Source organism: Chlamydotis macqueenii, chromosome 1, assembly GCF_036417535.1.
Source record: "Chlamydotis macqueenii isolate bChlMac1 chromosome 1, bChlMac1.mat, whole genome shotgun sequence".
In the NCBI taxonomy this organism is placed as follows: domain Eukaryota; kingdom Metazoa; phylum Chordata; class Aves; order Otidiformes; family Otididae; genus Chlamydotis; species Chlamydotis macqueenii.
In genome coordinates this window covers 16,328,147-16,340,298 of record NC_141556.1, presented here as the reverse complement: position 1 = coordinate 16,340,298, position 12,152 = coordinate 16,328,147, and the positions used below count along the sequence as shown (strand labels likewise).

The 12,152-nt window shown below is 39.9% G+C and overlaps 1 protein-coding gene across 1 annotated transcript in view; it reads right to left on the bottom strand.

The window, feature by feature from the left end:
* SLC2A13 (solute carrier family 2 member 13) overlaps positions 1–12,152 on the bottom strand; it is a 164,448-nt gene that overhangs the window by 49,827 nt on the left and 102,469 nt on the right. Inside the window, exon 5 of the mRNA XM_086746712.1 lies at positions 1,431–1,594. Coding sequence (XP_086602838.1) covers positions 1,431–1,594 — 164 coding nt within the window. The remainder of the gene's footprint in view (positions 1–1,430; positions 1,595–12,152) is intronic.

The following is a 12,152-nucleotide window of genomic DNA, read 5'->3' as shown; positions in this document are numbered from 1 at the left end:
GCAAGTACCACAGGGGAAATAAGGTATTAAGCATAGGAAATGGTACAGAACTGGGTCTTTCCCCTCTGAAAGCCTTGGCACCGGCTGGAGGCATAGAAGAACTTATAGGGGAGATGTATTTCAACTGATCTGGAGGTAGACGGTGATAAAAGTAGAGAACTGAGGTTTTTGTTCATTGTTTTTAAGATGTGAGGAATGTGCTTTTCCAATTCCCTCTGTCATGACCACATTTCTGAATTGAGATCATGAAAAATGCTTCAGGTTTGTTGGCTCCAAATCAAAATGGTAACACACCAAATATACATTTATTATAAACTGGATTACCACATCGCCTCCAAATTGCATTTTTAATGTAGAGATTTGGGTAACTGTGTACCAAACCAGACACAGTACGTGCTGTCACTGTTCTGCCTATATAAATGCATTCAAATGTTGTGAGCATAGATTAACTCCCATCCCTTGGGAACTGCAGATGGCCAGCGACTTGGCAGGTGGTCCCTCCTCTAATGTGTTGCATTAACTAGAAGTCTGGATCCCTGACAGCGACAACAGAACAAAATATGGAGCCATTAAACAGCTAAACATCCCAGTTAAACAGTTGTGAACATTATTTCATGACGAGCAGGAACTGTTTCTCTTTTCCAAACCCTGTTCCTGGAAACATCTGAACCTTTCAGATGTTCAGCCAGAGGCAGGTATCTGTCACAGATCACTTCAGCCAAAATGAGCACGTAACGCAGGAACAAGTAGGGACTTACCGGGTAAACGGCAGGATGTGTCCAAGCGTAGGCAAGACTGCTTGCTTTGCCTTTTCCTGCTTCCAGAGACGGCTACATGATGAGTTACGGTGTTTGAATATTTGGATAAAATGTACAAATCCAGAATTCTATCTTTTAGTATCTCATACAGGAGATGAGTTAAAATCACATTAGTGTAAGTAAGGTATTTACTGTATCGTATTTGAGATATGCAAAGAACTGCATTAGTTTTTAAAAAGTGCTGAAATGGCTATGTGATATGCTTTCCCCAGTAGTTCTTGATAAGACGTTTTGAATTGACATTAATGAGCCAGAAATTACATATCACATAGACACACATAAGGTTTAAAATCTAACCAGTTGCAAAGTTCCAAGCATTTAATTCCTTATACTGAAAAAAAAGTGTAAAAAGCTAATTGAAAAGATTGTCAAACATAGCTTGAAGGAGAAACTGCACCTGAAAAAATAACATGCTAAATTTCTATTTTTTAAATTAGCCTTTAGCTGTGGCACTATACTACCAGTCTTGAAAAGCTGTGTGATTTCAGGGAGAAGTCGATGTCAACACTGTTATTTTAAAGAGGACCACTGTGGTAAAATTAGCACTTGAAATTTTATTTTCATTTTATTAATAATTATGAGGAATATACAAATCACTAATTAAGCACTCACCTGTTAAGCTACCAAGTGTAAGTTTCCGGCGACCCATTCTTTCAACGAGCCAGACTCCCACCAGAGTAAAAATGAAGTTTATAAATGCTGTCAGTGCAGCCAGCCAAATTGCAAGCCTGTCATCTTCAACTCCCGACATCTGCAAAATGGTAGCACTGTAGTACCTGTGAGTAGAGGGAGAGACAAACATGAACACTGCCGATATCAATTTGGCTCATGTTATAGTTTCTGATTTTAAATTGAAAAAGATCATAACAAACATCAAGTGTGACCTCCTGCATAATACAGCTGCAGCCTGACACCCAATTACCCTGGGAAATCAGGCATAGCCAAGGCATAACTTGCACTTGACTGAAGTTTTGACTGGAAGACATCAAGAGACAAATTGCCATTCCCTTGACTGTTTATATTTTCAATGGGTCAATCATGTTCTGCTAGAAATGGGGTTTGCATTTTTGATTTAAATAAATTCGGCTTTCAGATCCAGTTTTGCTTTGTGCTCTATCTTTTCGTGCCAAAACCTGCAGGATTTCAGCCCTCTGTGTACTGTCTGGGAATGATAGCTCAAAAATCAAATACGTTTTCACTCCTGCTAAAGGTCATACAGAACTAATCTATGGCACCCGACACGTTGCAAGCGACACTTGCAGCCTCCCGGTTTTAGGTTTTGCAGTTTTATTTCACTGCCACTGAAGCGCCTGAAACCTTCTCTATCGTATTACTTTTGTTTTAACCAGAATACAATTGCTTTAAAATGCCTTAGCACCATATTGCAGGGACGTGAATCTACACCCAACAGGAGCGTCTGACAGAAGTTTCCACTTCTCTCTAAAACGAATCAACCCTTCCACACAAACAGTAACTCATAAATAAATCAACTGAGCAAAATGAAAAGGGAAAAAAAAGCGGAAGCCTTCTACCATTTTTCACAGAGATCAAATTGTGCCTATGTTCCCAGGGAGAGCTAAATAAACCTTCATGAAAACACACGAGTAGTTTTGTTCATGCTGCAGAAGCACTTCTCATCTTGTTCTACTAATTTGTGCTGACTGAAATACTGAATATTCAAGCCCTCAAATACCTGGCAGTCTATCGGCTTTTACACAGCAATAACCATCAGAAATGTCAAAATGCAGCTTGCTTTAATTGTCCCTTTGCTGCCTTAATTCCCAGGTATGTTATCCTTAGAAATTTTAGGGGTCCACATTTTTCTCTTCTAAACACAAATCACTTTTTATTTCAAGTCAATAATCCATGGTGGAAAATATGCTCAACTGACTACTTGCAAAAGTGCTTCAGCCATTTAAGACATTACTAGCCAGAAACGATTGTGCCTGTGGCTGGATGTTACTGCCTCGCCAGTTGGCTACAACAAAGTATTTGGATCCCCCCAGCTTGCTTCCTCAGCTCCTCTTCCCCACCAGTACAGCCATCTGAGGCCATGCCTACACAACCAACTCATAGTGCAGCAGGAGAGGACCTCCAGAGTGAAACTCTTGGTACTGAGGACTCAACATCTACATACACATGGGTTTTGAGCCTGGCTCTGTGGTCTGCCTGCCCCTTAGCGACTGCAACAACTTGTCCAAGCTCATTCTGTCTGAAAGAGCTGAACACTCTGAGATCCCAGCAAGGATCTCTAAATTAAATTGCTAAACTGTCAAAACTTACATTGTACTGCACCACGCTAGCCACCAAAATTATCCAAACAGTCTCTGATCTTCCAGTATCACCTTTCTTTTTCTTCTTAAGGGTAGGAAAATAACAATAAATTTCAAGTCTTGGCCCACTGACACCGGCTATGAAACTCCAATTTACTTCCGCCAGACAAGGCTTCAGGAAGCCACGTTTAAGTCCACACATCTAAATCGTCTCAAAATTCAATTCTACTGGGAATTCAGAAATTGCCCGCTGTCAGCAGCAATGTATAGCGTACTGATTCTGTATGGTTAAAAAAAAAGCAAAGAATAGAGAATCACATAAAAGCAGATAGATGTCTACTGCCTGATACAGCCAAACAGACATTTCTGCCCCCGACATTCCTTCTGGTTGCTTATTGCACTCACTGGTTATATATTCTCAACTAGAGGCTGACTGTTATCCCTAAATAAACAACATATTTCATTTCTATGGAAAACAAACCAGGGAAATTCAGATTCTGTAAATCCAAATGGCAAGGTACCAAAGCCTGGGTGCTGGGCAATGAAGTTCACGTTTATTATGGCACAGCAATCTAATTTCAAAAAATTTAAAGAACACTTGCATAGATTATGATAACTACTAAATATATTTACTTAAGCTCAGCTATCTTAGTATGCTTATTTTTTATATCAACCTGTGCAGCCCTATCTGCCTATTAATGTAACAAGATGACAGGTCTTTTTAATTTCTTCCCGATAAGGAAAAAAATTATGTGGCACAAAAAGGTCAAGTTGCGACACTGTACAACCACAGTGAATACAACAGCTCCTGCAGGGGATGCAGTTTCAGTGACAAAGTTGTGCAGTTTTAGTTTATGCTCTAAAATGTAAAGAAAATTACAAATTTACACATGTGTATCCTTGGAATTTTTAAGCAAGTACTGTATCTTAGAAAGGAAATGAATACAGACAATTACAAAGCCACACTAAGTAACTGAGTCAGATTTCTTACAGTAAGAGTTTAATATTGATCATTTCTGAAAATGTAAAAATTATAGAGGTGTTCTATCAGGAGTTCCTACACATGAAAAAAAAAAAACCAAACGGAAACATCTCCACATTCAAGAATCCTCAGATCAATCCTTTGACTATCTACTGAACATGCACGGTATTGGAGGAAACGAAGAACCCCCAAACACCTTCCTCCCTCTTCTCCTTTAAAGTGTCAGCATTTTTTTAAAGCAATGACATCCAATGTTTAAAGAGAGAATTTCCCCCCTTCAAGCAGGTTTTACAGACAACTCCAGATGCATCAGGGTTCCCAGGTAGCTCATTCAGCAGCAGAGAAGCCCACCGTAGCAGGCTTTGTAGATACCAATAAAAAAAAGAAAGACTGTTGATAAGCCATCACAGCTTTGATTGCCTCCACCTTTCAAGAGGAGCTGTTCCACGCGTCCCACTCACTGCAGGAGGGGCTGGGGAAAGACCTCATGCTCCTACATACAGGGCCTGAATCACTCCACCGACTCAAAGGCCTGATGCAAATTTGCACGATATACTTTTGCTGAGAACCGAAAATGAATTTGTATAATAGTACTACTGTTATTAGCTGTTTTTAATCCTGCAGACATACACACCTTCCTCTTCAGTCTTTTGTTTGCAGCTTGAACACAACAATCTTACCGTGTCTGGCATTTCTGAAGATTCAGAGATGCTGAAGCAACAAGCAGCACAAGCCAGGAAGCTCCCATAGGTATTTAAGCTGCTGGAAAGAGGCTGGCAACATCGAGTAACTGCGGTTTACTGGAAGATGTACTACACAGGCTTGAGAACCTTCTAGAGCAAAGCAGGCCTGTAGACAGAGCAAGCTTGCGTCTACCTGTCCCACACATTTACACCTATGTTATGAAAGGGATTTAATCAAGAAAGTTTAAGTTGACACTTTCATCACTAAGGGCCTGCAGAATCACCACGGCTTCACCAATGTGTTAAACTGTGGTAACTCATCCGTGTAGATGAACTCACAGGAACAGCAGGAGAAAGCAAGAGCAGCATATGGGAAATTAGATGCCAAAGTACTGGAAATGAAAACAAGGTAGGAAGCAGTGGCTACATCTGGAAAAAGCCAAAGACAGCAGATGCTCCAGGTGTGGAGGCCCTCTGACAGGAGGGGTGCTGTGGCCCTGCTAAACACCGTACAAAGCCTGAGGAAGGGAAACAGGCACACTGGCAACATGCTGTAGAAGTAGCAAAGTGAAAATATCCCTTGGTTAGACTTGTTTGAAATAAGGATTGCAGAGCAATATAGCAGCATCTGATGATATAAGTGGAGTGTTGGATAATGTGGCTCAACTTCCCAGCTTCACGTTCTGCACACCACAGTGATAAGAGAGGTGCAGCAGCTCCCACTCGCAGAGGCTGCATTCAGAGCACCCATGGACACCAGTCTGGAGACGTGGGCAGTTATGGAAACTCTGCTGCTTCCCTGTGTACATCTCTAATCATGTCTGCCTCATCTTTTACCTTGCTTTTTAAAACCCCTGCTTGAGCAGGCAGATTGGACCAGATGACCTGTAGAGGTCCTTTCCAAACTCAACCAGTCTGTGATTCTGTGAAACACAAATTTGATTGTCTCCTCTCTGAACTTCTATTATATAAATCAGTAATATTAATATCAAAAGTAGCACTGATATTATGAAATATCTGAGCACAGATCTACTTTTCAATGGGAATTGCCTTTGTCAGGCAAGACTTTGTTGATGCTGAATCTCCATTAGCTATGGATAATGAAAATGGAAAATCACAGCAAGGATAAGATCTAACCTTATCTTTGACATTAGACATATAATAAAGTTGATCACAAAAGCCGTAAAAACCCATTTCATCACTATGATTCAGCGCCTGTCCCTAGACTATCACATTAGTCAGTTTGCAGCCTTTAGATTCCTTAAAAAACTAAAACCTTAAAACATCAACTGTTGAAAAAGTGAGTATTGAACAACCTCAGCCACCTTCTGAGAGCCATATGGGCTCAGTGACACATGGGGCAAATCTGTCCAGCCAAACTACTTCTGCCAGGTCTTGTACAATTCCCTCATGATCTCTGCTCTCCTCTGATCCAACTTGATTGCAAATTTTTCAGTCATCTTCTCACTTACTTAACTTTTGAAAGTTATGTGGACAGCCTCTTGCTTGAAATCGCATTACTTGATTGCTGTCCCCCTTAGCGTGTGTATCACCTTCCTTCAATTCGTATTTGGAAAACATTCCTCATGGCCTATACTTGTGCCCTACTGCGTACTGGCAGCACCCAAACCAACACGATTAGCTGGTCTCAAGGTTCTGCTCTGCACAAGACTGTTTCGGTGCTAGTCCCTCCTGCAGGACCCTCTGCTGTTCTCTAAAATTGTAACAGTTATTTTGTTCCAAAAATATTAGTAAACTTAGTTTCACCTTATGCAATCAAAAATCACAGAGAAAGTGAACAATAATACTCACATAAGAAAATATTGTATATTTAAATATATACATATTACTCCATGTGCAATTATATACACATACACACATAAACTTTGTGGCTAACACCATTCTGTCAAACCCAACGCATTTTGTTTTACTTCACATGATGAATCACTTCATCATGTGAAGTAGGGCAGCAGGGGACATTTTGTCATACCTGCTGTTGTCTTCTAAAAGATAACAATAAATTCAATCAATTATAAGATGCTGCTGTTTGTGCATGTCAGCAGCATCTCTCGTGGCACGGATGAGATGTGCCTGTATGACAAGGTACAAATACAAAGTCTTTTATCATCTGTCCTCTGGACGTCAATAAGACCCTTCCAGCTCAATTAGCTCCAAAGGCAACTGGACTTCAGCTATAAAACAGGTCTACTGGATAAATGTACCTTTATTGTCAGGTTAAGAAGGCAAAATATCTAAGGATTAGAACCTGAAATCTTACTGAAGCAGACTCTGCTGCTTTACAGGACTCCAATTTAAGATGAACAGTTGAATATTCTTTCCCATACTTCCACTTTTGAAGTCCTGAAGAGCTCTCTGAGGAAAAGGTTGCTGTATCATCTCAAAGTTCATACTGGATTTTTCAAAAAGAGTGCCTGGAGGCAACCCAGGGGAGTGCCACTGTATGCTCACCTACTGTCATTACACCTTTAAATTCCCTGTTTAGCCGTGATGATGCATTGTGTTGTAAATGCTTCCAGCACAGAGTGAAATGACATACTGAATGCCATTTATTACAATCAGTATATTTTGATAATAAAACCCCTCAGCATTTGGTACTGTTTAACAGATAATTCTTTACACCCAGTAGGTTCTCTGATTCACCACACATTATCCACACGCAAACCACATGAAAAGGTTTTAAGGGTTACCACTTAATTATATTAAGAAAACACTGGATATTTTTAGTGTTCAAAGAGACTAAACTCTATGGCTGTTAACCAAAGTAAACATACCAGTGTTTGACAAGGATTAAAAATATCTTTAAAGGCTTAAGATGACCAAGATACACAAAGGAATTCACTTCCCTAATTTAATGGGATACTGTCACACAGCTACTGTTTTTTTTTTAAATACTGTTGCAGCATCTGCTGTAAGACTGTAGATTTTTTTTTTTCTTATCTGTTCTGCACCAGACACATCTTTGCACACAGCCAGAGTTCACATTCAGTCAGTTCCCGTTTATGTGGGGCCTTCACATGTCCCGCCTGAAACTGGGGGGGAGGGAAACCGTTTTCTTCTTCATAACAGAAAAATGGTAAAATACAAGGAGGAGTTAGAACTATTTTAAATAGGAAAAAAACCCAACCAGCAGGCAGGGGAAAAAAAAAAAAAATAAAATCCCTACATAAGTCTGTAACAAAGTGCTCTGTAAATTCAAGGACAGAACACTGTAGTTAACAGGCTGAAATTAACTGGAGAGTTAAACTGAATAGCAACAGGCAGAGCTGGAAAATAAATTAGAGCACTGGGAGGAACAAAGTCTTGACCATCCTCCTCCTTCTCCCAAACTAGAGATGCAGTTTCCAGCACGTAACAAACAGGTTGGAGTCCATAACACCGATATGCTTAGCACCGCAACAAAAAGCAAAGCTGCGTCAACTTTTTCACCTTATCTTCAACATCTTCACTCAACATATAAGTGCCTAACTCTTCAACAGAACCTTTATGAAAGAAAATCACCACTATTGTCACTGTTTTGTAAATGTAGGCCACAGAGGCTTTTGGGAAGAGGAGGAGGACGATGACCATTTGCAGGTATCCACCAGCACTACCTGCAGCAGATGACGACACTCCAGGCTCTCACTGCAGAGAAGTGCTCCCTGCTAATTAATATGTATAAAAGAAGGGAAAGAAAATCCCCCAGGAATTTCACAAAATATACCTTGTTCAATTATTCATTTATTCTGACAACTTCACTTTAATTTAAATTAAGCTTAGTATGCCAGGGCATTCTAACGCTGGAAAGCACTGATGCCTGCCATAAGCTGGGCATCCCAAAAATGAAACCAACCCTCATTAAAACAAATAATCTTGCTGAACATACATAGCATTAAAAAAAAAAAAAATCAAATCAAGCTAGCCCCTTTGTTTAAGCCAAGGCCAGCAGCAAAGGGACTTTCAGCACTATAGTCTCACTATAGGAGCCAGGATTTAGCAAGCTGAGAGTAATGGGATCTCAAAAGGTAATGGAAAAAAAAAATTAAAAAGCCTTTCATTTGAATCTAGTTCATGGATTTTTTTTTTCTCAATAAAGAGCAAGCTTCTGTGCTAAATACTTATTTATCTTTTGGGCAAAAATGTACTACTTCTAATTCTGTTTATGAATAATAAAAAGATAACACCACAATTTACCCCCAACTTTTCACTAATGGTTTAACATCTGAATAGCATCATGCTAAGTGTCCCAAACTACCCTTCCAGCCAGGCAGAAGGAAAATCATACATTAATAAATGCACTATGAAGTGTTTTTAAAAAAGTAATTTCAGTGCTCCTTACAGGATCTGATCTTTCAGTCATTTTTCAGTTAAGAAAAAAAGAGGATTTTTTTCACGCACAGCAAGGCACAAAGCTGCAAAGCCCTAATTTGGCCTTTGAAGGTGCAATAATAGAATAAGAGAATTATTAAGGTTGGAAAAGACCTCTAAGACCATCAAGTCCAACCATCAACACAACACCACCAGGCCTACTAAACCTGAAGTTTATGTCCTGAAGTGCCACGTCTACTCGTTCTTTGAACACCTCCAGGGACGGTGACTCCGCCACTTCCCTGGGCAGCCTATTCCAATGTTTGACCACTCTTTGAGTAAATAAATTTTTCCTAATATCCAGTCTAAACCTCCTCTGATGTAACTTGAGGCCATTTCCTCTCGTCCTACCACTACTTACTTAGGAGAAGAGACCAACACCAACCTGACTACAACCTCCTCTCAGGCAGTTGTAGAAAGCAATGAGGTCTCCCCTCAGCCTTTTCTCCAGACTAAACAATCCCAGTTCCCTCAGCTGCTCCTCATAAGACTTGTGCTCCAGACCCTTCAACAAGCTTCGCTGCCCTTCTCTGGACACGCTCCAGCAACTCAATGTCCTTCTTGAAATGAGGGGCTCCAAACTGATTGAAATTAATCAAAACTAATGAAATATGATACAATCTTTCCTGATCCTTACAGATGTGAGCACATTACTGTACATTTACTCTGCTACAGATTCCCAATTTCTGCTCACTTAGCCTCATGGTGGTCTGAGCCACCATGCTCAGACCAGCTTCTACCCGTTTTCCTCCATCTCAGAAGCTCTGTTAGGTTTCTGCTATCTTATCATCCCACCGTTTCACTTCTTGAAGAAAGTAAATTATTTCTGATATCTCCTCATTTCTGAATGCTTCATCTTGCACTCCTGCTATTCACTTAACTTTCAAAAAATGTAATTTAAAAAACAAACACCACCTGCACATATACCTCAACCAAAAAAAAAAAATCCCAATCTCGTCCTTAACTCCTCCAATTCTTGTGTTTTCAAGTAAGGGGTATCTTACGAAAGCTCAGCAGCTAAGCACAGGAGACTAGATTTCAAAAGAAAAATACTGCCTTCCATGAAACCACACTTTATTATTTTTTTAAATGAGTACGTTCACTTACAGACAACATACTACTATGAATCCAAAAGTTTACAGAGTTCTAAATGTTCATACAAAACCAGAAATAAGATCTTCTAAATCTCCCAAATCTGTAACTATCTTACTAAAAACTCAGTCTTCCATACTCAGAAATGTATTTTCATAATTAAATCATACAAATGACCAAAATAATTTGTCTGTGGCATAGAAAAACTAATTAGTATTCCAGTGACACAAAAAGTATTCATTCATATGTGAAATCTTATTAATATTCAATCTTTTTCAATTTTAATTTGATGTTGCATTAATAATATTTATCTTGCACAGCTTAGCATTTTTAGAGTTCAACCCATGAGAATGATTGGAATGAATTCTTGCTAAGAATCCACAAAATTGGTCTAAAATAATGAGTGGGTTATTGTAGTATCTTCTGATCACCAAGGAAAACTTAATAGAAACATAATAAAGCCTTTGTGGTTATCAGGCTATACGTTTCTTTATTTTAAGATACCGATTTACCTTCTAATCTAGATTTTCTAAGAACTTTTAAATCTGAGTCTTGCCTATTTTGTAGAACTCAGGTGTTAACTGCTGTACCAAGTCTCCTCTGTTAGGTCACTGAACTACACATTGACATCAATTTTAAAACTGAGGAAGCCACCAACTGCCTGTCAGCTTCCTCCCTACGTGTTCCAGTGTCACAATGATCAAAGCCAAGTGGCCAGAGACAATGCTGCAGAATGGAGCAGCTAGACAGCCCAAAACCAACAAAATCCTCTACTGTCTTATAGAATAGAATCATAGAATAGTTTGGGTTGGAAGGAACCTTCAAAAGGTCATCTAGTCCAACCTCCCTACAAGAAGCAGGGACATCTCCAACCAAATCAGGTTGCTCAGAGCCCCGTCCAACCTGGCCTTGAATGTTTCCAGGAATGGGGCATCCACCACCTCTCTGGGCAACCTGGCTTTGAGTTTCTTTGGATCAGGTTTCAAGTAATTGAACACAACATCCCTGTTCCTCCAGAAGAACAAGTGTCAGGGCAGACAATGGGCTGCGCTACGGGAAAGGCAAGAGGATGCACAAGGGAAAAAATGAATTTAATGAGAAGTTAGGCCAAAGAGAGACAATTGACTACAAACAGATTCCAGCAATGAAAATAAAAGACAACAACAAAAAAAGATAACCAATAGGAGAATACACTGCTGGCGACATAGGGTTGGACAAAGGACAGCGGAAATGAGAAAGTCAACAGTTAACAACCCAGTGAGGAAAAATTCATCTGCAAGGGAAGTGAGGTTGACAAAGGCTCTGGCACATGGTGCAGGATGGCAGTGCCCAAGCACACAGCAACGCAGACAGAAGTCTCTGGCATCACTATGTTGCTAGTGAGGAGCCCTTAGAGCCACCAAGATGACCCTAACACATACACCCAATGATGCTGGAACAAATGGTGGAAGCCTGCTTTAAGAACATTGCAGTATATCTACATTTTCTTCTCATTCTGAAGTAGTCTATTACAGCACCCCACAAAATAAACAAACAAATTTTTACAAAATGTGTTGGCACCAATCCCACAGTCATTCAGGGAAAACTCCACGATGAGCAATGAGAAATAACAGCACGCATATGTGCATACGAGCACAGCATAGCTGCAGTCACTACTGGGCACAACGCCCTTACTAGCAGCAGTTTTAAGCATATGTCCTGTGCAAGAAAGAAAAAAAAAAAAAAAAGTAGTTCTGAGAAATAACGGGCACAAAAGTCTTCCCTGGGCTCAAATGCACAGATGCAACCACATTATCCACAGTCATTGAAGGACTGTTTAAAAAACAAACCCAAAAGAGTAATTCCGGAGTGACACCATCTGAGCTCATTATTCGTGGTGGCAGATGAGCTCCTTTTTTGGAGTACTGGTTTTGGCAAAGATATCCTAAGCTGACAACCT